Here is a 27,682-nt window from a genome sequence, read left to right on the forward strand (position 1 = left end):
GGAAATGCACCGTTTGTAAATCAAAAATCCATCATCCAAAATCACTTGTTCTTAATGGTGCTTTTAGAGAAGATGAGAGACATGGTCGTAAGCATGGTGCTTTGGGGGATAAGGGTGGCCTGGTGGCCACAGTTGCAGGACTGGGTGGGCCCGCAGTTGGGACGGGTGAGGCTCAGCTTGGCCTCCTCCAGCCAGGCCTCAGAGTCAGGGAAGGGGGCACAGAACTCCTGGTCTCGCCCTTCCCCTGCTCTTTCACACTTCCTTCCGCACGCCATGCTCAGAGCTGTCTAAAGCTGAAAGGTGGGATTCCTGCCCACAGGCCAAATACACTACCTGAGACTGACCCCATTTTAGAATTCATTAAGATTTCCTCAATAAATATATAAACAGCTGCATTTTCTCCTTATGCCGCTCAGGGGTCTAAGATGTGGGAAGAGGAATATCTAGACTTACTGCACAGTGGTTACATTTGCCCCTAACTCAGAGATGGGCTAAATGGGACCCCTGGGAACACGTGGGCTCAAACTCTAGATTGGCAGGGACATGATCCTGACGTCTCCTTTGATCCTGGGGTGGGGGTGGTCCAGGAACGGGACCCCAGTGTTGAGAAATTACAGTGAATGAAAGAAAGTCTGGTGCCTGCCTGCTCCTGGCAGCAGCCCATGTCAGAGACACTGCAGACCCCTCCTCAGGAGAGCGGGCAGGCTAGGGACTTGCTTCCAGTCCTCCCCACAGCCCCTCGGGACCTGGCCGCCACTCTGGAGGTGCAGCCATGAGCTGACAGTGGGGAAGTGCAGATCAACACCATGGTTCCACCATGAATATGCAAGAGGGAATCCTGAGGTAAGGGGACATCAGGGGACAAGGGGCTGAAGGGGCTGCTGGGAGGTGGGGCAGACTGCAGGCTAGGAGTCATGGCCTGACTGTCCAATTTTCCAATAACGTGTTTTGTTACCTTTTAAGAAATGCACTTGCCTTGGACCTCTCTGAGGCCAAAAGAAGTAAAGGAATAAATTCTCCAGGAGCACCGATGTGCGTGCCTGGAAACCATCAGAGACAGGTTCCTAGATGGGTGACAAGGCCAAGGCTGCAGAGCCAGGTTCTTAGTGGGGCCACCGAGGAGCTGGTCTAGCTGAGTGCTATGGGATCCACCCACACCAGCCTGGGCCTGGCCTATCCAGGGACCTGGATTTTTCTCTACCCTCAGGGCAGCTGTGTCTCAGACATATCTTGTTTCTAGGTATTTGTCAGGAGTGCTTGGTTTGTTTTTAAGATTTGCTCCCCATAGCTTGGAGCTAAATTCTAGCTGAAATGTCATCCAGAAGGGGGTAGCTGGTGTCAGAGGGGCTGCAAAAGGCAGGGCAAATTGCTCTGGGATGTGACTTCTCATAAAGGGATTTCACCCCTCAGTGCCCTGTGGCCACATCTGGGGCTCTTCCCTGCACAGAGGAAACGCCCCAGCAGCACTGACCTCCTCTCAAAACCAACAACCCCTCCACCCCCACCACCTCCAACTGTTCTACCGCACCCACCTTCAAAGCCCAAACGGCCTGCAAGAACCCAGGTAAGGAGGGAGGTGGAAAGGACTGGGGTGCCTGTTCCTGACAGCGACTGGCCAATCTGAACCACATCTTCCATCTCTCTGGGCTCCCATCTCCCCCCAAATCTTCAATGAAGAGCAAGGAGGTGGAGAACAGGGGCACCTGGGGGCTCAGTTGGTTAAGTGTCCACCTTTGGCTCAGGTCACGATCTCACGGTTTGTGGGTTTGAGGCGCCGCATCGGGCTCTCTGCTGTCAGCACAGAGCCTGCTTCAGATCCTCTGTCCCCCTCTCTCTCTGCCCCTCCCTTGCTCACTGTCTCTCTCTCTCTCTCAAAACAAATACACTAAAAAAAAAAAAAAAAAGGAGGTGAAGAAGAAAGGGAGCACTGGACAAAAATTGAGGGCCACAGGGGCACCTGGGTGGTTTGGTCGATTAAGCGTCTGACTCTTGGTTTTGGCTCAGGTCATGATCTTGTGGTTCATGAGTTCGAGCCCCACACTGGGCTCTGTGCTGACAGTCACAAAGCTAGTTGCCAGTGAGTGGGTCAAATTTCGCCCATATTTTTTGGCTGGAAGAGCATTTTAAAAGCTTTCACATTTGAATGCCATTGAATGGGGTAAGCAACCGGGTTGTCTTAGGTCCCACCACCCCATGCTGCCTCATGCCCTGCCTGAGTGGCAAGATTACTCCACCTGCCTGACCTGGAAAGTAGCAGTTTGGGGCCCTTGAGATTGTGATCTGTGTTTCCCAGGCCTGTGAGTACCCTAATGGGCCTGCTAGGGGACTCCTGCATATTGTCACAGCCAGGCCTAGAGTCTGAACCACAGCGGGATGAGTAAAGAAAAGAGTGAGGGAATCTCATAACATCTCACGACAGACATCTCATGCCACTGGAAACTTAGACCCCAGGGGTCAGATCTGGGCCCATGTCCAGGCCCTGCCAGGGCTGATGGTACAGTCCTGGACAAGCTCCGATCCCATCGGAGTCTCAGGACACAGCAGGGAAGGAGTCTGATGAAACCTCAGAAGCACTGATGTGAGTGAATCTGGGCAAAGACTTTGTCGGTCTTGGTGTTAATGGGAATCAAGTCAGACCAGCAAAACTACCAGCCTGCAGGCCCTTTGGTCAGGCCAGCCTCTGGGCCCCTGTTCTTTTTTTCCTCATTGTGGGTCTAGGGGGTTTCTAAGGGATTGAAGGGTGTGTCTAAATCATAGGCTCCCATGACAGGAGCGCAATTCTGTGGAGGGTGAACGGGGCCCGGAGATCTGAGAATTCACTTCAGCTCTGTCTTACCGTGCAAGCCCCAAATCTCAGTTTTCCCATTTGTAAAATGGGCATTGTGATCTTTGCCCCAGAGAATGGTCAAGGATGGCAAAGCACCATACGAATGTCAGTTATGAAAAGGCTAACCCTAACTAAGGCGCCTTGGGAAAGGGATGTTGGATTTGATATGTCATCAAATTTTCAAGGCTGGAGCTAGACTAATGGTATGAAACTTTTTCATAAAATTCACAAGGTCCTTTTCCAAAAGTCAGAGCTGGAACATAGGGCTGAAGGTCCCTAGGTCTCCAGCCACGATGCTGGTGAAAGCCCCGACCTTGTGTTTTTCATTCAGAATTCTCTGGCATTTACTCAACGGCTTGTGTCCTTCGGAACCGTTCTCTCTGAGCTCCCGGGCAGCTCAACCAGCACGGGAACTCTGAGCTGGGGAGAGCAGGTACATGTGTGAGAACACGCGTGTGCGTCCATGTGCTCTTGTGCTTCTGCCTGGCAGCCCAGGAATCAAGTGCTTGTCTAATAAATACCAATGCGATCTGAAGACCAGCAGAGCTTCAGAGAGGAAAGGCATGGAGGGAGCTCATCACAGGGCAAGGAGAAAGAACAGTATGGGGCCAGATGGGCTTTAGTGTGTGCTTCAGGCTGTTGGTTCAGGGAAGGCTGACCTCCCAACAGCCTGAGACCACAAGGAGCGACAAGGATCCAAAGATGAGGATGCAAGAGGTCAAAGGCCTGACCCCATCACTTCCTGAAGAAGGGAGGGAGGAAGGGAAGGAGGAAAGGAGAGGCCAGCTAACATACCTTCTCCTACCTTGTCTGGCAGGTAGAGGCTGGAGCTCGTTCATCCTGTTTTCAGAGGTGGGCTCTGCCCCAGCTGCCTCCCTTCTTTGCCCAGAAGGTTCCAAGGTGGTGGGTGTGCCTGCAGTGAGCTCACTGGCTCCACTTCTGCCCGGGGTGCCTGGGCTCCCTCAGCAGTGCTAACAGCCCAGGACACTCCATCTGTGGCAGTGGACCCAGAGCAACCTCCCACTGCCCTCACTCTCAACTGCCCTCCCCAAGGATGGGAGGATCACCTTGTTCCTGGGTTCAGGGGGCTGAATGCCAGCTCCACCTCTGCCAGTCACTGCTTGGGGACTCCACCTTGTTGAGCCTCAGTTTCCTCTTCTGTCCTGCCGCCTCGTAGGATGTTGGGGAGAAAACACTTGGTGGTGGCCAGAGGAGGTCTGTTCTATCTCCCTGCATGGTCCTGGGCTTCCCCAAACGGGGCCTCAGTTTCCTCTGAGGGAAGTTGGACTAGGTCTTTCCCAAGGCTGATTCCCATGCCTCTGGGTGTTCTTATTTCCTATTTGGTCCAAATATTAGCAGGACTCGGGTGCCCACCCTGTATGGTTGCTCAGAAGTGGAAGACATGCCCCAGATGACTCTGTTACAGCCCCAGCATCCTGGGAAAGAGGAAGGCAAGGAGAGAGCTGTAGGATGACCCTGCAGGTGACCCTGCTATACCAAGGCAGCTGAGGCTCAGAGAGGTGAACATCTTGTCTGAGGTCCCACAGCAAGGAAAAGGTACGGCCAGGACAAGACCTCTCAGGCCCAATAACGTCAAGTTCAGGCTCTCTCCACCCCAGCTCTTTGCCAATTTGGTGACGTGCCAACATTGGGGACACTGTCACATGAGATGGCAACATCCATTGTTCTCACTGTAATTCAGCCCAGATTCGGGTAGTGCCTCACCTTGCTGTTCTGAGTTGGCAAAAGAAACTATTCAAGGAATTGAGGCCCTGGGAGAAGAGATGGTGGCCCCTGGTACCCCTATTTCAAAACCACTCCCAGTTCAGACACCAGTTCCTCACTGCCTGTCCTAATCTTCCCAGAAGGCCTTCCTCTGTCCCCTGCATCCTCCCAGGTGGGTTTTTCTGATCTCACCAGCCCACAGTGAGTTCTCCAAGCTCCCCTCTCCAGGCTCCTGGGGCCACTGGCCATGGCTCTGACCATCACAACCCCTTGCATCAATAGGTACATACCCACTGTGCAAGGTTAGGCATCTGCTCCCACCCCAGCACCTCTATTCCCAGCTGCATACTAGGCTCCACGAGGGTGGGGAGGGGTTGATCAGGAAGTTCTGGCTGACTTCTGTAGGTGTTTGTGGTCCTCAGTGCAGGAAAGTCCTTTTTGTTAATCATTGTCTACATGGCAGGGACAGGCTTGCCCAGAATCCACTCTCTGGCATCCTGGAGGGTGGGAGAAATGTCCACGGTGGGTGTCCGGTGTGATATGAACCTGGGAATTCCTCAGAAAACACATCCCAGTTCAGTTCAGTGGTTCCAGGGGCTTGAAGTTCCCGCCTAGGACTATGGTCTCCTGGGTTCTGTCCAGCCCTAGCATTCAAAGTCCACAATGCAGTCAGCACCTTGGACAGCATCTTACTTTAGAGTAGTTGCTGAAGACTCTCCCAGACAGTTCTCTTTGAGTCCTTTGATATGGAAAAGAGCTGCTCACACTGCATTGGGCCCAGGGAAATGAAGTCAGGAAGCCAGGGCATCTCTCCAGAGTGTGTTTCTCCTGAGGAGGGTTCTCAGGGGGGAAGCTTGAAGCATAACTAGCCCGAAGAGACTCCTAGTCCAGACGTTAAAGAAGTAGCAATGAGCAGGAGGCTGGGCCCTGAGGTGGGCATCCTTAGTCTCAAGGACAACTCCAAGCCCACCCCTGGGGGGCAGCCAGAACAGAGGGGATACTCTGCACACAGGTCTAAGATTTCCTGTGACACATCGGGAGTACTGGATGCATAATGGGTGGGCTGTCTGCTCAGCTGGACCCTCAGGCCCACAAAAAAGCAAGAAGGTATTTACATGGGTGCTGTTGAAGCGACAAAAGCAAGCTCTCCTTCCCAGGCCTGGGGCAGGAAGACAGGTGGATGGTCAGACAGCTGGGGACTGGCAAGCTAGGCTGGGGCTACAGTTGTCTGAAGAATAGTCCGTTGGTTTGCAGAGACCCAGCTGCTGTTGGGAGAAGCTCACTGATTGACTCTTAGAAATGGACGCATGTCTACAAGTCCAACAGCCTTACCATGGAACCCCAGAGTCCCTGGCAGGAAAAGGTTGGGAGGGAGTTTCAGGTGAGTGGGGGTTGCTGGGGGATGGTCTCGTTGGGCCCCTCTGGCCATCTTCAGAGGGGCTGAGAGGCTATCGCCCTCAGTGATATGTGTTATAAGTGCTTGGCGCCTGCCTGGCTCCGAGGGTCAGTGACGGTCATAGGCAGTGGCGGCTGCAGGTGGGGCAGCCCCTCGGGCAGCGGCGCTGTAATAGTATGGGGAGCCTGCGAAAGACAGAAGAGAGCACAGAGTTCAAGGGTGACCTCGTGCCCCATACCTGGGGTCCCCTTTCCACCAGTGTCCCCCACCCCTGCCCCTTCCTCCCTCCCAGCCAGTCCAGGCCAGTCTGTCCCAGTCTGTTCCCCAAATTGCAAACCTGATCAGGGTTGCTTCCTGCTCACAAGATTTCAAGGCTTCCTCACCGCCTAGAGCTGGAGTAGGCAGACTGAGGCCCTCAGGTCAAATCCTCCCTGCCGCCTATTTCAGTAAACAATGTTTTACTGGAACTCAGCCTTGCCCATTTGTTCCCTGTGTTGTCTGCGGATGCTCTCATGCAACTACACAAGAGCTGAATATTGCAACTGAGACCACACAGGCTGCAAAGCCTTAAACTATTTATCATCCAGCCCTTGACAGAACGAGTTTGCCAACTTTTGACCTAGAGGATGGAAAGTCGTCACTTCTCAGTGTGCCCTGTGGATACGTCGGGACCTAGCTCCGCCGACCTCTCTGGATTTACCTCCTACAACCACTGCTTCCCACTCCACATCGCTCACACATCACACTCCGGTGAAATCAGACTCTGCAGCCATCTCACACAGACCCTAATGCTAATAGTAACTACCACTGGATGAGCATTTCTTCTGCCCCACACCGCAGTGTCCTTCACATGTGTTGTCTCACTTCAACCTACAGGGCAGGTGAGTCAGCCCATTTTATCATACTCTCTGCCCCTGTGCCTTTTCCCATCCTCTGCTTCCAAAGCCCCTTGCCCAGAGCTCACACTCTGCCGCAGCCTGGACCATGTGCTCTTATCACCTCTTCAGTTGCTTCTTCCTCTGCCCGTGGATAGAGAGCCCCACAAAGGCAGAGGCTGGACGCTGCTCTTCTTGGCGTCTTTCTTTAGTCCCCAATGTGTAACCTGGCACGTGGCATGTGTTCACAGCCAGGTTTGTTGAGTCAGTGAACAACAGCACTGAGTAAACGAACGACAGTGAAGACCCCTGCCCGGTCATTCATTTATTTTCTGGCTCTACTGCAGCAAGGGGCAATGCTGCACAAATATCACACACAGACCAATGTTCAGAGTCAGGAGGGGGATTTGAGCTCCGAGAGAAGAGCTCTGGGGAATTCAAGATTATTCTGGCAGGGTCAGGCTTCCTGGAGGATGTGGGTTGGACTGGGTTTGGAGGACAGGAAGATATGGACATGGGAAGACTGAGGTATGTGAGTACGTGGGAGAAGGGCCAGGTGCTGCCCGTGACCTCCAGACAGAGCCAGTGTGAGGGCCAAGCTGGATTCCTCCCACTGTCTCTAGGCTTCATTCTGTGACTACATGCCTTGGATGAGGCCTCCAGGAGGCTTATTCTGTGCCCTGACTCATCCCCAGGGATGAAAGAGTCTGAGGGGAGTGCAGCAGATTCTCAGAACCACAAAGGCTAGGCTGTTGCCTCCTTTTACAGATGAGGAAACTAAGCTCAACAAACCAAAACCATGTGCCCAAAGTCACAGGGCCTCTCAGTGCCACAGCCTGGCCTGGATTCAGGACACTTTCCACCACAGTGCAATTCATGAACTACACGATGCTGGAGGCTGTGTTTATCCAAGTGGACAGCAGTAGGGGTCCTCGTTGCCATTGTAGATCAATACATCTCTTGGGGTGGGAATAGTGAGCTTCTTAATTCCCCAGGGGAACCAGCCCATATTTATTCTGAAATCTCAGCCAAATCCAAACCAATCCTGGCAATTCTCCCGGATACCATAACTGAGCACCAAGACCTGGAGGTGGCTAGTCAGGCTCTATCACTCTTGGCTGAGTGACCTTGAACAAGTGGCTTCACTCCCTTGAGCCTCATTTTTGTCATCTGTAAGAGGGGGTCGCAATGGAGCTATATGAGGGCACCATGAGAAAAGGATGTGAGAGTGCCTCGGAAATAGGCACTTTTCTAAGCCCTTTATAGCCATTAACTCTTTCCATTTCCAAAACCATTCCATCAGGGAGGAACTAGTATTGTCCCCGTGTAGTAGATGAGGGAACTGAGGCGCAGAGAGAATAAGCAGCTTCCCCAAGATCACACAGCTAGTCTGTAATCAAGAGGGCAAGCTGGGGCGGAGAGGCACTCTAGCATGTGCCACAGTGGCCCTCCAAACCCAGTCCTAACTAGCAGATACACTACTTCCTCCCTTTGCCTCCCTGGGAGGCAATATGGCTCAGGCAGCAATGACAACAGAGGAGGAGCAGGCAGTGCCTTGCTATGCTGTTCCAGAGGCAAAGATGCCAATCCCAGCCTACGTATTCCCAGAGATGCGTTTTCTGATGCCTCCTCTGTGACCTTCTTAGTTGGAGCCCTGACTCAGAGACACCTGTCAGCCGGCCTCCTCTGCTCTCTCTTCTGGGATGGGGACAGCATTAAGACAGTCACCCACAGAGCATCTGCAGTGCTAGCCCTGCCTGCTGTCTGAGCCCAAGCGAGAGGAACGTGTGTGTGTGCCTATGGTGGGGGCATCCCTGCACGCCTGGGCATGGCACGGGAGCAGGAAAACCACAGGAGCTGTCCTCGCAAATGGGCGTCGAGGGACAGGAAATGGAAGTAAGGCTTCTTGGACGATCCTGGCTCAGCCCTCTGAGCTCCCCACTGGCCACCTCTCACCCTCGGCTCTGACTCACTCCCTTCTCGAAGCCTAATCTCTTGGCCAGCCTGTCCTGCAAAATCAAAACTGCTTGCATTTACCATAAGAAATAAAAACAGCACCTTACAAAGCACTCTTTCTGGTGCCCATTAGACCTCCTTCTAGAATAAACTTGTCCTTTTCTTCTGTCATTTTTCCTCTCTAATTCTCATTATCATCAATTTACTTCTTGGCACAATCATTCCAGGCTCCTGCTCACTCTCTCATCCCCTTAGAGTGGCCACAGGCACACCCCATTCTAATCCTAATTGACCACCGCTTTCTTCCCCATGGCCTGCCTCTGTGCCTTCCCAGCCTGATCACCGTGCCCTGGCTGGGCCTTGTGTGGACAACTTACAGGCAGTTCCTGCAGAGGAGGCTCAGTAGGGAGGGAAGTTCACCTGAGCAGTCAGTGTGCAGCTTCATTAGGCAGCACTGTCCCTCCACTTTGGTGGTGTTTCTGTGAAGGGGGCTTCAACCAGGCTGGCCAAGGTTGGACAGTGTGGGCAAGGGTGTGAGTGCGTGTGCATGTGCGTGTGCGTGTGCGTGTGCGTGTGTGTGTGTGTGTGTGTGTAGGGTCTCACCTGTTTCCACAGCTCCCATGGATCTAGCAGGAGCACCATGGAACCGCGGAACAAGTTTCCACACCCCTGGTGCCCTCCCCAGAAATAGTCTAGCTCCCTGGTGCAGTGGGATTCTTTCAGCTTAAAGCCCTGAAGACGCTCTGGGTAAAGGGAAATCTGGGAGATGTGAGTGGGCCTGGAGCTTATTTGCAAGACTATGGTAGAGGGAACCTGGCATCTCACCCATCTTCAGGAAAGTGGGATCCCTGCTCATTCAGGGCTGTGGGCCTCAAGAGAGCATCATATCAGCTCCTTGCTTGAATGAAGCTGCCACTGGCAATCACCCTCACTTTACACCTGAGGCAGCTGAGGCCCAGACTGGTTGATGACCTGACTGTGATTCCCCAGGTCATAGAGCTGGATGGTGCAGGGGCCACATCTCACGTCTGTAACTGCCCAACATTGTTTAAGCTTTTCCTGTATCTGCAGGGTCTCCTGTGGTATGAGGCCCGCCTCTTCGAGCTAGAAGTCAGAACTCATTCTCCCAGTCGTGTGCTGCTAGGGCACAGGTATATCACCTAGGCTCTGCCATTTAGACTCCCTGGCAAATGGTTTTGACTGGAAAGGGAGCAGCCCAAGGAGGTGAGTGGGCTGAGGGACTCGATCTGCTCGGATCGCCCAGCAGCCTGGCTAGTGCAGGAGCATAGAGCACAGGGCCAACCGGCAGCAGCAGGAGGCTAGAGCGGTCCTGGGAGTGTGGCTGCGTGTTGTTCCTGGCTGTGTGTCCCGACCCGTGTCTCTTTGGTCCTCCTGGAGGTTCTGGAAGCCCACGATATCCCTCAACAAATTGGTTTTCTGCTTAAACTAGCCAGAGTGGATTCTGTTGTTTGCAACTGAAATTCTGACAGGTGAATACAATAACATGGCTTTCAAAAATTGACCAGAGCTACTCTCATCACATACATAGTCTGTATTTAGGACCCGCAAAGCTTCCTATGGAGGGATGAGGCTGAAGTACCGTTGGGACGTAACTGGTCAGGGGATGAGAGCACCACATCACACACCGGTTACGAAAACAGGCTCTGGGCTCCGCGTAACCTGAGTCTGAGACCTCTTTCTGCAACCTGCATGCTGTGACCTCAGGTAAGCTAATTAACCTTTCTGAGTCTCACTGTCTTCATATGTATGTGATGAGATAGTAGTATGTGCTCCCTTGGGCTGCTGAAATGATAAAATAATGTAACCCACATGAAGAGTTTTTGCCTGGTGTCCACACAATTAGCAGGTACTCATTTAGATGGACAGGATTTTGTTTCTTCTTCCTTCTCTCCATACTGGTTCTGGTCCCTCTCAAGGCACTAAGCACCTCCCAGCACAGACACACTTGCCTGAGCCTCCCTCACCTCCAGCCTGGGAGCGACCTGACACAGAGTCTACATCGTTTCCATACCAGAAACACAGCCCGTGCCTGATAACTGGGGATGTGAACTGGATTTCACTTGAGCTTGAGCAGCTAAGGCCTCAGATGCGGTCTAGTCCCACCCTCCCCTTGCCATCCTCTTGGGCTCCAGACCCATCCCTCTGCCCCTACCCCTGCTAGAATCCTGGTTCAGGGAGACCATGGTTAGCCCTTGCCTCCTGAGACTGACAGCTGGGCCTGAGGCTGAGACCCAGGTCTCTCAGGGGGTTTGTTTAAGGAAAAGCATTAGGTAAGTGGAGACATGGCTCCATACTTAGAATTAATTTTTACCAAAACCAAAAAAGAAGTCTGAGACATAGTCCACAGATGAGCCCCTCTGGGAGGCCACAAAAAAGACCCTGGTCTTCTATGAGTGACATCGCCAGACATAGGGATCTGGAGTACTAACCGGCATTGTTCTTTATTGTACCCACAAGTTTTGCATAATATGCCAAAATGCTTTGGGCAGACTGAGGCCCAAGTACATGAAAGGGTGGTCTATGTGTCTATGTCACGTGTCTGTCCTAATCACCTAATCACGATCGTGACTTCAAGGCCTCCTTCAAAGACCCATGACCTGGCAATTTGAGTCTGAAGGTACCAGGTTCTTGCTTTCTTGATGAAGTCTGTTTTCCAGTCCTAAAATAATTTAGGATCCAGGAATTAATAGGTTCTGACTTAAGCAGGCGTTAGTAAGCTGGACGGACAGACCTGGATGGTCTCTGAGGCTCTTCCTGACCTGTGTAGAATTCCTCAGCTGACTGCTGGGGCAGGATTAGTGTTGTCACTTGCAGGCTCATTGGCTAGCGCTGCCCCCACGTGGTGAGTGACATCTGTCAGCCCTGGGCCCTGGTTTCATGCTCCAGAAACTTGAGCTCCCATTATCACTCGCCAGCTGGTTTCATGTAAGTTAATTTCAACAAAACAAAAGGCTCTCCTTGGCTTTTTGAGGGCTGAGTTACCCCTGCTTGATCTTTGGAGTGGCCAGATATCCTTGATGATGTACACAGATCAGGCTGGCCCCAGCAATGGATAATCTGGGCTCCAACTGAGCTCAGAATGGCATGACTTGGAAGGCCTTCAGCCACAGGGCAATCAGTTTCCAAATGGGGCTGGCTCTGCTGATGTCCATGGCAGACATCACTAATCAATCACTAAGCCTCAGAGTCCTTATCAAGATGGGTAGCCACTACCAATCAATCCAAGTCGGCCTCCTCACTGCCTCTTACTTAGAAATTTCTCACTGGAATATTCAATGATTCTTAAGAAATATGTTACTCTTGGGCAGGCAATTTTTCTACATTCCTTTCATTTCTTCAATGCCCTTTTTTCTGTTTCCCTTCTCTGCCATTTTCCCTTATCCACCAAAACCTCTGGGGGAGGGATAAGGGTACATGGTGGGCTGCAGTGTGTTTACTGTATGAAGCTCCCATCACAACCCCCAGACTACCCACCCTCAATCAGTGACCAAAACTCAGGCTGTCAAGGACCCTGGCCCAAAGAGGAGTCCTAATGGGGCAGCTGATGACCCAGAGGCCCCATAGGGCCTCTACCAGTACTCACCGAGCAGCCCCGGGTTGGGGAACCTCCAGGAGTCGTTGTATGAGGGATACTGAGGGTGGCTGTAGGGGCTCCCGGAAAACTCACTCCCTGTATGTGGTGGGTGGGGAGAGAAACAGGAACCAAATGTCAAATCAGGTTTGGAAAATGCCAATGGCATGTGCATGTTACGTAAATGGCAGGTATTTTTTGTAACCAATAAAGGCAAGTCTGGTCCACATCCTGACTCAGTGGACAACTATCACTGGTATTGTATTTCCCCCTATAACATTTTTCTCAGCAGTGGGAGTACATCCTGGCCTCTAACATGTGTACCATGAAACTACTATGAGCCAGGTGTTCCCTGGGGTTATTGGACCATTTTACAGGTGAAAGGGTCTCTCACAAAATGACTTTGACCCAAGTTCAAAGCTCCAGGCTGCCTGGTTCTCAGCCCTGACTGAGGCACTCCAGTGCCCCAGTGTGGATTCGATTTCACTTCCCATGTGTTTCCCGAGTGGCTCTGAACTGAGAAGCCAAAGGTGACCTCAAATGTAGTCTGGCCCTCTGTGTGGTAAACCTAGAGGTGGCTTCTCCTTGGGCCTTGGTCTAATGGGGAGGATGAGACACAAACTCAGACCCAAAGCCAGGAGAAGGCAGATGGCACTTGACTGAGATGAAGGGACAAGCCAGAGGGCTGGGGAGCACAGAAGGGGGAGTGGGTGGGGGCCTTGCAGGCACTGGAAAGGTGTGCTCAGGCAGGAACTACAAGCTGGGCCGGGGCGCAGGGGGGCGGGCAGCACTGGGGAAAAGGGCATAGCAGGCCTGGAGGACGGCTCACTCTTACCCAGCTGCTCATGGGGCAGGGGTTCTTGCATCCAGCCCTTCCCTGTGCTCTTTCTTCAGCCCCACAAGAGCCTGTTTACCACCAGCCAGTCATAGGAAAGGAGTTCAAAATCCCTGCCCTCAGACCTTGCTGTCCTGGCTCTGTAGCAGGAGGGCCCTGCACGTCTTGTCCCTGTGGCTGGGACTCCAGAGGGCCTGGTTTGGGCCTGATGCATAGCAGAGACCTCAATGCCTGGCCCAGGCTGTTGGTAGCTGGTCGTTGACTGGCTTTTTAAGCCACTGGTTACAGAGTTGTGCACCCCTCCCTGGCAGTGGTGATGGGAGTTATACAGCCCCGTGAGACCACCGTGGGCCCAAACATGCTTCCGTGGAGTCTTCTCAAGGACGCCAAAGGGCCAAAGGGCAGGGGCCTCCAGAAGGACCAACCAGAAGTCAGGACCTGGAGCACTGCTCTTTCCCCAGCAGCCAGGCCCAGATGTAGGGTCCCTGGGGGCTCCACCAGGTTGGGCAGGAACAATAAAGGAGGCCTGAGGGGCCAGCCGCTCCCACCCCTTGGGCCCAGCTAGCCCCCTCCCCATTTCTACAGGCAACCACAGGCAGAGCGTGCGACAGACACACACACACACACACACACACACACACGCATGTGCTCCTCCTCAGGCCTCTCTGGGGGCCACTCCCAGCCTGACAGGCTGAGCCTTCCAATTCTCTGTTTTTTATGCCTCAGTGGTCAGCGTGTCAGGTTCCGGCATAGGGAGGGAGAGCATGGTGACAGTGCTGGGCCGCAGCAGCCCAGCCTCCGCATATCCATCAGTGCCTCCTCCTCCTCCTAGGGGGCAGGGTGGGGGATCAGAGAGACCGAGCAGCCTGGAGAAGGGGGACAGCCACCCTCCCCTCAGGGCTCCGGGCTGCCCCATCAGAGGCACTTCCTGACAGCATTGCGCCTGGGCCCAGGGCATCTGCTGGCAAAGGCTGTCTCTGCTTCTCCATCCAGTAGCATCATGCCTGCCGGCCAGCTCAGCTCCAAGGCCACCTCTTCCGGGAAGCCTCCTGGATCTCCAGCCCCCGGGAGTGCAGGTCTTGGGTTCATTCAGCCAGAGTTTACTGTGTCTGTGTTATCTGCCCTGCACCCCCCACCACCTCCACCCTGTCCCCAAATTGGCTCTCTGATACCTCTTTCTCTGGGAAGCTGCCTCTTCAGATGCACTCAGTTTCCCACAGCACTTACATGGGAGTTTCCTGTGATGCGGAAGTGTCTGCCCTGCAGGTCTGGGTGTGGCTCCTCTCTACACCTGTGTGCTGCCTCCCCCCGTACCCCGCCCCCTGCGTGACGCCCCAGCCACCAAAGACAGTCCGTGTTCCATGAATCACTGCTAACTCGCCTGCCTCTACCTGTAACACAACAGTCTTGCACGTATGTCTGCACGACTCTCTCCCTCACTGCCTTCTAGGCTTTTTCAATTTTATCTCCAGACCACTGAATTTATTTTTTTTTAATTTTTTTTTAATGTTTGTTTATTTTTGAGAGAGAGAGAGAGACAGAGCACGAGCAGGGGAGGAGCAGAGAGAGAGGGAGACACAGAATCTGAAACAGGCTCCAGGCTCTGAGCTGTCAGCACAGAGCCCGACGTGGGGCTCGAACTCACAAACAGTGAGATCATGACCTGAGCCGAAGCCGGACGCTCAACCGACTGAGCCACCCAGGCGCGCCCAGACCGCCGAATTTAAAATGGTAACTCCTCCCACCTGATCCCTCTTTCCTGCTTTATTTTTTTTTCCCCCATAGAACTGATCACAATCCAACATATCTTGTTTTTTTGTGCTTATCTTTTTAATTCTGCCTCCTCCAGTACGAGGTAAGCTCCATGGGGGCAGGAGTTTTGTCTGTCAAATTCATGTCTCCATCCCAATGTCTAGTACAGGGCCTGGCATCTAGCAGGCATTGAAAACTATTTGTTTTGTTTTTTTTTAATGTTTATTTATTTTTGAGAGAAATAGAGAGAGTGCAAGCAGGGGAGGGGCAGAAAGAGAGGGAGACACAGAATCCGAAGCAGGCTCCAGACTCTGAGCTGTCAGCATGGAGGCCGATGCTGGGCTTGAACCCACGAACTGTGAGATCATGACCTGAGCTGAAGTCAGACACTCAACTGACTGAGCCACCCAGGCGCCCCTAAAATTTTTTTTAATGTTTATTTATATTATTTCTGAGAGAGAGACAGAACGTGAGTGGGGGAGGTACAGACAGAGAGGGAGACACAGAATCCGAAGCAGGTTCCAGGCTCTGAGCTGTCAGCACAGAGCCCAACGCGGGGCTCGAACCCACAAACCGTGAGATCATGACCTAAGCTGCAGTCAGACACTTAACCGACTGAGCCACCCAGGTGCCCCTGAAAACTATTTGTTGAATGGCTGAATAGGTAACTCCCTGGTCAACTAGGGACACAGATGGTGGCTCCCGTCTGTTATTAGTACTGACGGCCAGGATTCAGGCCAGTTTATCTGATCCACTGTCAGGTTCCACTCACCACACTATCCTGCTCCTCAGCAGATGTGAACCCCGAGGGACCCCCTGCCGGTCTGTTGAGTAGGGGCACGGTGGGCGTCCTTGGCAAGCCCTGCTCTGTGAGATGCCCTGGGAGAGTGAGCATTCTGGGGGAGGGGAGCTTGACCATCTTGGGGCATGAGGCTGACCTGTGGGCGTGGTCAGCCTCCCCCACTCATGCTCTGTCTCTGGGATGCTCCGAGGTGCCACTCAGAAAGCTAGTGTAGGGAGCCCTCAGCCCATGAGATGTGGGGAGGCCGGGTCCTCAACCCAGGAAGCTGCCCGTCTATAAACCTGGCCTCGCCTGGCCCCAAAGACGGCTGGGAAGCAGCACACTGCCTAGGTTCAAGCCCGCGTGCTACCACTGAACCCTCAAGTCAGTTTGGCACAGAGGCTGGGAGCAAGGGCTCTAGAGCCAAACTGCCTGGGTTTAAATCCCAAGTCGGCCTCTTCTGAACTCTGTGATCTTCGGCAGAGTTAAGATCATTCAGCCTCTTCATGCCTCAGTGTCCTCCCCAGTAAAGTAGGGGCAACTAACAGATGCCCCTGATCTGGTCGTTGTAAAGACTGAATGAGTGCTACACAGAGTGCCTGGTGCACAGTAAATGCTCAGCAATGATGACCATGATCCGAGACTGGCCGCCAGAGCCTCCCTGGCATCCAGAATCTCATTTAACCCTCCTGACGATCCTGTGAAGCTCACAGGTGGGTGCAAATGTCTGCATTTTACATGTGAGGAGACGGAGCCTCAGGAAGGCGGAGGGCGGGGGGCGGGCTCCCAAACGGGCATCCTGCCTTCCAGCCCAGGACCCTCTGCCTACGTGACCTGCCCTCCCATTTTGGCCTCTGTCTCTCTTGTTTTCGAGGCCCTTGTCAGCTGAGTTTCATTTTCACTTCTCAGGAGCCATGGTGCAGAGAAGGAGGCCTTGTCCATAGGGCTCACTGAGTCCCACCTGCTGCTGGCTTCTCCGGGTCTGGAGGCTCCAACCTCCTGCTTCATCTCCCTGCTTAAATTCACCACCGACACGACACCCCGGGAGCATTCACCTTCTTTCCTTCAAACTTCACAACAGCAGCTTAGAAGAGGGAATCTTGCCCAACCAGGAGAAGGTCTGGGGAAAGCACGGGGGGTACTTTCTGGCATGCAGTGGGGAGCATGTGAGCCAGGATAGATAGGATGTTGATATGCAGAGGGGAGGCAGGGCATCCCAGGCACAAGCAGAGGTCTGGGGTGGGTCTGGTCAGAGTGTGAACCTCTGCACGGCCAGGTCATCGTGAGGCCCCGGCGGAGGCAAGTCGCAGAGCAGAGCTGGTGGGGCAACAACGCTGTGCTTTTCTCCCATTAGAGCCGGTACCCGGGGAAGACCAGGCAGTGCCAGAATCTGGAGGACAGTGGGAGAAGGGGAGCCTGCGGTCAGGGAGACCAGCCAGGTGACGGCAGCCACAGTCCAAGCAAGCGGGAACAACCACATGGCTACAATAACCATAGGTACAAAATGATGCTCCTTGGGGCAGAAAACGGAAGTCCCCAGTTCTGGCTCATCCTTAGGACCCTCAGCTACCCTCCGGCTAGCTGGCCACAGACACAGATCACACAATAAGCACCTGCTCAGATGGTAGCTACCCTTGCAGTGAGCGTAGCTATCATGTATAAACATGTTGAATCACTATGTTGTGCACCCGAAACAAATGTAACATCATGTGTCAGCTACACTCAAACACAAAAATGAATTGAAAAAAATAATAAAAACCTTCTCTTATGACTGCACAGCACAAAGGACAGCATGGGCCCCTTGTCTCATTCCACTAACTTACCCATGCTTTTGGCACTTCTCAAAAATACCACCCCCTTCAACTGGGAAACCTTTACTTTTTGTGCATTAATAGAAAAGTCCCTATGAGGCGGAATGGGTGCCAGCTCATCTCATGTCCAGGTGGCCGTCACTCAGTGGCCGGTGACACCTCCATCTGGAAGACACGCGGCACATGGGCCCTCCTCAGAGACAGCTCCTGGCCTGTCTGGAGGTGGTCACAGATAAGCCCCCAGGAACTCTCACCAACCAAACACATCATCATCTTCTCCATCTCGGACCTCCTGGGAGGGAGCAGTCCCAAGGGGAAACCAGGATGGAGTGAGAGCAGAGTTGGAGTCAGCACTGCAGGTTGGGCCCCTGATACTTTGTGGGAGCAGAAAGAAGGCAGGGGTGAGGGAAGGCAGGCCCACAGGTGGGTGTGGACATTCCTGTGGGAGGGCCGGGCTCTGCACTCAGCCCTTCCCTTACTGGCTGCGTGGCCTTGAGTAAGTGATCGAACCTCTCTGGACAGAGTCTCCTCGTCTTGAATATGGGCCTAAGAAAAGCACCTGTATCATAGGAATGGTGAGAGGGAAACAAGATAATGTTACTGGGAGAACAGAACTTTCCTCTACCCATACCTGGGAGACTGAGGAAGCTGGGGAGAGAGGGAGGAGGAAGAGTCTCTTCTAAAAACGGAGAAGGCCCTGAAAGGAATGTTACAACATTCACTGAGTTCTTGAATATGCAAAAGAAAGCCCGTACTGGTTTAGGAGTGGAGTTTAGAGACCCAAGTGCTGTGCATGAGAAAGGACCTGTATCATGGGAGGTTCTACTATTGAGAGGGATAAAGGGAAAAGAGGATGTGTATATCCCATCACGTGTATGTGGAGGGTAGGAGGGTGAAGAACATTTAAGTGGGGGTCTAGATTCCCGTTTTAAATCATCCGTATTGGGGGCTGGAAGCCCTCCCCTCCCGCAGCCACCATCTCAAATACATTTAAGCCCGCCGCATATCCCAGTGCCTCTCACGACTAGGTTGGTGATTTCTCCGTACGTGGAAATCAAAGGAGGTGGCTGAGTGCTGTGGTTTGGTGGCCAGCGGGGTTGACACGAAGGACATGGTCCAAAAGCAACATAGATCACAGAGCCCAAGAATTCTGTGACGTCAGGCGGCCTGAGCCATCATGTGCAACAGTGAGCCGCCCCTGGAAATGTGGCAGAAGTCTAGGGGAGGACAGGACCTTTCCACGAGGCAGGGAATAAGGGTTCGAGTCAAGCTTACTTGGTCTCCAGGTGCCAGAGACACCAGCTGACTGTTGTTGGCATTCTGCACCGGGTAAGGCAGTGGTGGGGCCCGAGGGGGCAACTGCCTGGGCAAATGCAGGGAGGTGGGACCAGGCAGATGGGACATGGTGGGACTCTGGGGCACCTGAAGCAGATGCCCCCCTCCTCGGCACTGTCAGCAGGACCAACGACAGAGGGCTGGCCCCTTTCAGGCTCCCACCCAGGGCCACACCCAAAGGTATGCTCCACCTTCATCTCTGCCCAGAGCTGTCTACCCTGGAGAAGACGACAAAAAATGGCCTTTAGAGTCAGACAGACCCACGGTCCAGGCCAGACTGCCACCCACAGGCTGGGTGGCCTTGAGCACGTGAGTTTCTCTCCTGCGCTTCAGCTTTCTCATCTGTAAAACGGAGGGAAGGAAAATCTCTATTTCTGAAGCTTGTGGAGATCGGCTGACTTAATGGTGACAGATCTTTGCACACCCTCCTGTGGGGAGGATCTGGTGCCTCCTCATCACTGATGGTAGAGAAAACAAATTCGGTCGTCCCTGCTCCCACCCCAAACCCTCTGACCACAGCCCCGACTGCTGAAAGAGGCCCCTGGCACACATCAAAAGTCCTTCCAAAGCAGAAATAAGGTGAGGAATATATGTTCTTCCCTCAAAGACTCAGAAAGGAAGCAGAGGCTTGAGACATTTAGGATAAATGGTGGGCATCCCCCCAAACAATGCTGTCTTCCAAGTACAGAAGAACTAGCGATAAAAATCAATGAGGTAACTAGTAGCGAACATGTGTTTTCCCGGAGAGTCCAGAGCCAGAAACATTGTCAGCATCAGAGATGTTTTGTTTCTCCTTCGCTAAAAAGCTCAGAGACGGCAAGAAAGTCGAAGTTTCCTAAAATTCTCAGAAGTGACAGGTAACCGGCTCAGTGTAGCTCTTAATTAACCCAAAACGACACCTGCCAGATGATGGGGATTTGCAGAGCTCGCCGGGGGCCGACCCCATCTGCAGATGGTGGGCTCCCACCTCTGCTCGAGACCTTGGCTGGCTGTAATTAACATACGGAAAGTCTTTCAAAGTGACTTCGCAGCCAAGTTCTATTTCTGAAGGATTGAAACTGGGCTTTGAGAGAAAATCTTTGCAGAGGAGGAGGAGGAAGGAAAGACTTGAAAAGGAGCGTGAGATTTCTCCAGCTCCTCCCCATGGTTTTGCAGAACCACATGATGTGCCGTGGCTTGAGGGGCTTGAGGGTCAGTGGGTACTCGGTGCGTTGCTGTCTATAGTCAGAGAGATGATAACTGCAGCATCCCACACAGGCACAAACTCTCAAATATATATATATATACTCTATAATTGTATATACATTGTATTACTATACTAGGTATTACATGTGTAACATACGTGTGTATACACATAACCTATATATATATATATATATATATATATACACATATATACATGAATATAGACATGTACATACATACACATGTGTATACATGGATGTGCATGTTGTGCACACACACTGAAGTCTGGGGCTCTGTCAAAGCCTCCCTGAGTGATTTTGACCAAGCCCCTTCTCACCAAGCCTCAGTTTTCTCACCTGTAAAGAAAGTGTGTGCCGCAGAGATTTAAATAACTGACCCCAAAGGGTGTTCAGCACTAACACTTTCCCCTTTCCTACTCTCACTGCACCCACCCCCAGATGGGCCCCCTTGAAGGCCAAGGCTTCTCAACCTCCCTCTCTCCAGAGCAAGACCTTCGTGGACTCCCAACAGGGAAAGGAAAACCCGAGCCAACTCAGTAAAGGTCAGCCCTGTCAGCCCAGACAGCCTGGTACACAGAGCATCGATCCATTCCTGGGAAAAACCTCTTCTCCCACCAGCTCAAGCCAGCCACGAAGACCTTCAGAAAAACAGAGAAGAGAAAAACCGAGAGAGAGGGCAAGTGTGAGAGAGTGAATGCTGAATGTGTCTCACTTCTGTTTCTCAGGAGAGCCGTGGGCTTTGCAATCAGACAGAGACTGGGCTGGAGACCAGGGCCGAGCCCTGGCTCTCTGCCACTGACTGGCCTTGAGGCAGCTGAGTGACCATTCTGAACCTCAGCTTGGTCCTCTGTTGTGCCGTCAGCTCGACTCCTGCTGTCTACCGCAAGAACCTGAATGCAAGGGCCCTTCGGGGAACTCAAGGGAAACAACCCCACTGTCGCATTACGGCACCTCCACCGTGGGCTACAGGGTGCACAGCAGACCCCACCAGCTGGCCGTCGTCAGAGGCAGGAACTGGGGCCTTCTGGCCACGCAGGGCCAGTCAAAATATACTGATGGTCAGCCCAGTGTTTTAAAGGGGCAAGTGTGTCATCGGTCACAAGCAATTTACAACCATTGTCTTGTCCCCCAAGGCTGACTTCCCATCTTCCTGTAACCTGTCTGGGCCCCTGTAGACATTTCAATTTGAGACACTTGGCTATGCTATGGCACGTTTTGAGCAGTTCTGGGTCAATTTTAATCTGCTCACCCGCTGTGGTATTATTCCAGAATTCCGTCTCCATGCCCTCATCTAAGCAAACAACGGGCAAGACAATGTGCAGTGTGCAAATTGCTCTTGCAGCCTCTCTAGGGCACAACACCTGATCTGTGTGCGTGGCCAGGGGGGGGGGGAGGCAAGGGAGTTCCCAGTCTCTGGGGCACCTCACCCGGGAGTGCCCACAGGCAGCACAGTTGTGATGACAAAGCCGCAAGACGATGACCAGAAGCTCCATGGTGCCGTTCAAGACCCTGTAGGGTCTGGTCCCAGTGAGCTTCTGAGCCACACCTCCCATTCCCCGCTTGCCCCAAAGACCAACTGCCAGTCCCCTGATGCTCCACGGGGCCCATCGCCATCCACTCATGCTGTGCCTTTCATCTGAAATACCACCTTCCTCTTCCTCTTCGTGTCTAATCTCCCAACTTGTCAAGACCCAGCTCAAATACTGCTTTCTCCAGGAAGCCTTTCTGGAGTGATCGTGCCAGCTGAGAGCATTCCCCCACTTTCCTCTGAATCCTCAGCCCCATGGTCCAGAGCACTTCCTGCCCAGACTTGGGGTAGTTGTGATCCTGTCTCCATTCGTCTGTTGGTGAGTCCAGCTCCTCCTCGAGGGCGTGAACAAAGACCGATCACCAAGTGATCACCAAGTGATCACCAGGACTAGCAGATCCTGGCAACCTTCCCTGCCCCCAGCACAGGGCCCCCCACCCACAGCATAAATGCACCGCTCCTTCCTTAGGCCAGCTCCTGTGGGTGTCAGACCTAACCGGGTCATGGAATCATGCTAGAAAAGCAGTAGTAAAACTCTGGTTCTTGATCTTTGGTAGAAGCATGAGACAGACAGAGGAAGGCAGCAAAACACACAAGGAAAGGGAAGTAGGCTACGTCTGTTGCAGGGGCCAGGGTGCAGGTCCCGTGGGGGAAAGGAGCCCCGGATGGGTGCTCTCCTGAGGGGCTGGGCTCCCACCAGGCCTGGCCAGGCCTCTCTGACACACAACAATGGCACCGAGCTTGCCTTCCTGCAGGAGGGTCCAAGAGAAGTGTGGTTCCTGCTATCATTTTGCTTTGGTGTTTTTAAAAGGCAAGAGCAAAACCCACTGGTAGTTAGAGCTCAGAAAAGAGCAAGAGCAAACTGCATTCCTTGGGGCTGCAGCTGGGCTGGATAACTAGGAAGGTTTTTTTCCTTACCACTCCCTTGGCCATCGGAAGATGCTCAGTCTGGAAACCTGAAGGCTTTCTTCGAGTGACCTTGCCAGAAGCCCCCATCCCATGACCTAAACTTCGAGGCTCCAGATTCCGCAGAATTCAGCTGGCGTTAACACTGAATCATATCCACCCCCCACCCCAAATCCAGTTCACATATCTGTGATGGATGTCTAAAAAACTCATTACGATTTTGGTAAATCTATTCAATTCAGCACTGACAGTGGCCCTACTCCATTCAGAGCTCTGTGCTTAGCCCCCGGGAGGGTCTCATACTCCAGTTCTCAGGAACTCCTTGCATCTAAGGGGTTCTTAGACCCTGAACTAAAAATTTGGGTACAAGAAAAGGGCAACGTGAGTTTAAAATCGGAGAGGAAGTTAGAATTTATTCTAGCTGGGGTATTCAGGAGGGCTTCCTGTAGGAAGTGGCTGAGAAGTGGGCCTCAGTGAACATCCATGCTTCATCATTTAGTAGGTTACCAAAACCTGTCTCTATGTGCCTCCTGCCAGCCCTGGCTGCGTTCAAAAGAGTCAAAGTGTGAGGCCCGCATCACCAGGGAAGGGAACCTGGGGGTGAGGTCGGTCTCCCAAACAGGAGGCCAGTTTAGCAGGACGCAGCGTGTCCTGGCATGGGACAAGCCACAGAGGCCCAAAGAGGCAACTGCTAATGTAGCACACTGCCCAATAAACCCCAGACACTTTTGGAGCGCCTGGGTGCCTCAGGCGGTTAGTTCAACTTCAGCTCAGGTTGTGATCTCATTATTCATGCGTTCAAGCCCTGCATCAGGCTCCACACCGACCATGACAGCCCGCTTGGGATTCTCTCTCTCTCTCTCTCTCTTCCTCTCTCTCTGCCTCTCCCAGGCTCATGCACTTGCTCGCTCTCTCTCTCAAAATAAATAAATAAACTTAAAAAAAAAAAAAAAAAAAACAACCCAGAGACTCTTTAACTGCTTGGAAACACATCGCGATTTTTGTTGTTTTTTTTTTTAATTTTTTTTTTTTACGTTTATTTATTTTTGAGAGACAGAGAGAGACAGAGCACGAGCGGGGGAGGGGCAGAGAGAGAAGGAGACACAGAATCAGAAGCAGGCTCCAGGCTCTGAGCTGTCAGCACAGAGTCCAACACGGGGCTTGAACTCACGGACTGTGAGATCATGACCTGAGCCGAAGTTAGATGCTCAACTGACTGAGCCCCTTTTATTTTTTTGTAATTAGTTGTAAATGGCGGGCCTGATGTTCTGCACAGGCCCTGACGGCAGCAATGGCTGCCACACCGTGTTGATAGCAGAGGGGATGGGAAGACCGTGGGCTTGCAGCCGGCCAGTCCCTGTCAAAGCCCCTCGGCCACTTAGCTGAGTGGCTTGGAGAGGACACTTTACCTCTCTGAACCTGACTTCCTCATTTGCTACATGGGATTACAACACTAAATAATACTGGTGCATGTCAAAGCCCTGTGGGAATCAAAAGCATTCTACAGAGGTGAGGGGCTATTTAATGCTTAACTCAGTCTTTGGCACACAGCACATGCTCTGTGTGATTGTTGAAAAAAGGGATGCACTCACGCTTATTTTCTTAATAAAAATTGTATTTCTAGGTAGATTCCTCGTATTTCAACAAGTGCCCCAAATACTTGATTGCAGAGAAAGTCTTAACCTAGGAGTTAGGCCCCTGATCTCATTCTGTCTCTACCACAGTGTGACCCTGAACATGGCTCTTTCAGGTTCACCTAGCCTCAGTTTCCCCAAATGGACAATGGCGGGGTGGGAAGTAGACAAGGCTGGGTTCCAATCTAAATACTTTTTCTTCCCAGACTCCTTTGCTTGCTCAAATGATGAGTTTAACGCCGTGCCCTTTTAAAGTGTTCTATGAGGCCTTTTCGGGGGCAAATGGACAATTTCCACCAGGCTGTCTATAAAGCTGAAACGAGTCCCCAGCCCTTATTATCGGCTCCCAGACTCAAAAAATGGCTCAAGCCTCCTCCAGCTCAGAGGCCATCTAGCCTCTGGGCACATTCCCAGGGCCTTCAGGGACTCTACCTCTCAGCCCAACGTCAGCCCAAAGCTGACTTACTCTTCTGTGGTCTAGACCTTGGCCTGTCCCTCAGAGCAGCCAGGGGTCCTCCCCGGAAGAAATCACCTCCCCCTGGCTGGGCCCAGCTCCATGCAGAGGCCCGCGCATCCTGCCGCTGACTAATGAGAGGGAGGTGATGGTGTCATACCTTGCTGGGAAGTCACAGTGCTAGTCCCGACCTGAGCCGCCTGCCATCAAATTTTAATGCTGCTGCTGACATATTTATGGAAAGCCTCACCAAGTGTTTGCGAGGAGACCAGACAAGATTTACCTTCACAATTACTACCACGATGCGCAGGCTTTGCTGTGCCCTGGGAACTCAGTAGCACAGAGGCCCTGAGCACCACTGCGCCCGGAGGAATACACTCAATTCCACACACCTTTCCTACCCCCAGCACGCAGGGCCTGGGGCCTGGGGAGGCAGAGATGAATCAGACACGGTCCCTGCCCACCAAGAGCCCACAGTCTGCAGGAGGGGGAAACATACACATAAATTACATGGGTCCTGGGTGGTTGGGGACCAGTGCAGGGGTACAGGTAGAGAGGCAGAGAGGCAGGCTAGGCTGAAGAGGGGGAAGGGAGTTACTTCGCTGTCAGAGGCAGGGTTAGGATTGAAGCCAGAGACCAGGGCTCTGAGGGGCCATTCAGCTGCTTCACCTCTCCTGGTGGCTTCTCTGCCGGGGAGGGCTTCCCAGGCTCTCTCTATCCCTCCCTCACTGCTGGCATCCAGACTCAGCAGCCCCATCCTTTGGTATCCGTGCCCCCCACTGCATCCTTGGGTGCCCTCTCCTGTGCCCGGGAGCGGGATGCAGCCTCCCAGCTCCTCACCCCTCCTCATTGTGTCAACCCCCCACCTTTGTCTTTCAGTTGTATTGCTTCCCCAGAGCAGAGCTGCCCTGGGTGCAGGGATGATGTGCAGTGACCCAGGCCAGTGGTTCCCGAACCTTGCTGCCTGTTAGAACCATCTGGGGAGTTTTGAAAACCCCAGGTGACCAGGATATACCTCATCCCAGTTGAATCGGCATCTCCGCGGTGGGGCCAGATATCAGGATTTACCCAAACTTCAGAGGTGACTGCAACGTGCAGTGAGCAGGAGCACCAGTGGATAGCGACTTGAATGTAGCCACGTCAGCATCACTGGGGAGCTTGTTCAAATGCAGCATCCTGGGCCCTACTCTGGGCTTACTGGACCAGAATCTACTCTGGGAGATGATCCCCAGCTGGCCTTGTGCAGTCAAGTTCGAGAAGCACTGCCCCACATGAAGGAGTCGCCCAACAGCCCCAGGGGCACACAGGTGTCTAGTCCCCAGGTCCTAAGGAAGCCAACCTCTAATTACACTACGAAGGGCTTGGCTGGTGTGGCTGAAGTCCAAGCAGGTCATTGGGCAGCCATCACCACTACTCAGTGAGCTGATAAGGCACAGGTTCTGCGGGGGGAGCTGGGTCAGGACTGCCCCTCAGGCCAGTCTCACAACTCTAAGGACCAGGAGGGAGTCTCTTCTCTACCCCAAACTCAGTTCAGGCCTCAGTTTCCCCAGGAGTGTACTGAGTTGATCAGCCCTGAAGTTGGCTGTGCTGATGGAGATCTCTTCTTTCTTAAATTCAACCGACATGTTCATCTGTGTCCTCTGTGACCAGCCCACAGACCTGGCTGAGAGGCATCTTCTGGGGGGAACAAGCTAGGGGGACAGGAGAAGAGGGGAGAGATCTTTGGGGGCTAAGGAAGAGTCGAGAAGTCTCCTAAGGGAGCAAATGCAGGGCTAGGTGGGGGAGCACCACAGATGTGCTGGGACATCCCATCTGTGTTGACCTTGACGCAAGGCACACAGCAGCTCGTCCACTTATCCACTGACTTATTCCTCAGCTATTGACTGAGTACGTACTAAATACCTGGCACTGTTCCAGACACCGAGGATACAGCCATGAACAACACAGACAAAAGACCCTGCCCTCACAGAGCTCATATTCTAGTACTACAAACAGACAATAAACAAAATAAGTAAAACTACAGCATATAGCATGTGTTATGGGGAAAACATAAAGTGGTAAAATTTTAGATAGACCGGGTAGGGATGGCTTCACCAGAAAGGTGACTTTTGAATAATAAGCTGAAGGAAGTGAGAATTAGCTATGTGGATATCAGAGGGAACAGCAAGTGCAAAGGCCCTGAGGCAGGAGCGCAGGCAGTGTGTTGGAAGGGCAGTGAGGAGGGCTGCATGGCGGAAGAGGAGAAGCGAAGGGGAGGAGGTAGAAGATGAGGTGAAGGAGGGAAGTGGGGAGGGAGAGATGATATAAGGATTTTGGCTTCTACTCTAAGTGAGCAAAACAGGGACATGTCCTGACTCAGACTGCAATGGCTGACTCTGGCTGCCATGTTGGGAATGGACTAAAGGGGCAACATTGGCAGTGGGGAGGCCAGTAAGGAGGCTACTGCAAAGGTACTGAAAGACTGCCCTATCCACAGAGTGGTCCCTTCTGGCCACTTGGGGAAGAAGTGCCACGAGGCCAAGAAGGGCCAGGCTGTGTGGTCACGCAAGCAGATGGTCAGCTGGCCAAAGCCAAGGACACTCGGGGAATAAGGCCAGATGCGGGCTGTTGGTGGAAGGAAAAGTACCTGGCTCTGTATGACCTCGGGCCAGCCCCTTCCACTCAGTCTCTAACAAAAGCGATAACCAAGGGTACCCACAACCAAGGGGTTGTGACAAGGATTCCAGGAGAGTATGCACGTACCAGCCGTGGGTAAACTGAGAAAGGCTGTGGCGGCAGGAGGCATTCTTGCCGGGTCCTGCCACGTACCAGGAATGCAGCAGAGCATCACACCCCAATTCTCCACTAGGGGGAGCCTGGGCAATTCTTCCTAGAGCAGAAATGCAGTTTGCAGGCATCCATCCGTTCTCATTCAGGGAACTTAGGATGTCTCCAGGACGGCCTCTGGGGTGGGAGTGAGTGTGCCCCTGAACTGTCCTCATAGTGCCTGAGACCCTGTGGTTGGAAGGACTTGTTCTCTTCAAGAGCCCAATAGCAGCTATTGAGAGACTTGTACATACAGCCCTAAAGT

The 27,682-nt window shown here is 52.8% G+C and overlaps 1 protein-coding gene and 1 long non-coding RNA gene across 2 annotated transcripts in view; one reads left to right on the top strand and one right to left on the bottom strand.

Annotated features, from left to right (window-relative positions):
• Positions 1-5,584: 5,584 nt before the first annotated feature.
• Positions 5,585-27,682, bottom strand: part of PAX5 (paired box 5) — a 188,574-nt gene continuing 166,476 nt past the window's right edge. Inside the window, exons 10-11 of the mRNA XM_045469080.1 lie at positions 12,384-12,470; positions 5,585-6,133 (exon numbers count right to left, since the gene is read on the bottom strand). Coding sequence (XP_045325036.1) covers positions 6,057-6,133; positions 12,384-12,470 — 164 coding nt within the window. The 3' untranslated portion in view covers positions 5,585-6,056. The remainder of the gene's footprint in view (positions 6,134-12,383; positions 12,471-27,682) is intronic.
• On the top strand, positions 6,142-17,527 carry LOC123593362. Its single transcript, XR_006710282.1, has 3 exons — positions 6,142-6,829; positions 10,329-10,504; positions 17,094-17,527. It is a non-coding gene; the product is annotated as an uncharacterized LOC123593362 (long non-coding RNA).

This window comes from Leopardus geoffroyi, chromosome D4 (genome assembly GCF_018350155.1).
Source record: "Leopardus geoffroyi isolate Oge1 chromosome D4, O.geoffroyi_Oge1_pat1.0, whole genome shotgun sequence".
Lineage (NCBI taxonomy): Eukaryota > Metazoa > Chordata > Mammalia > Carnivora > Felidae > Leopardus > Leopardus geoffroyi.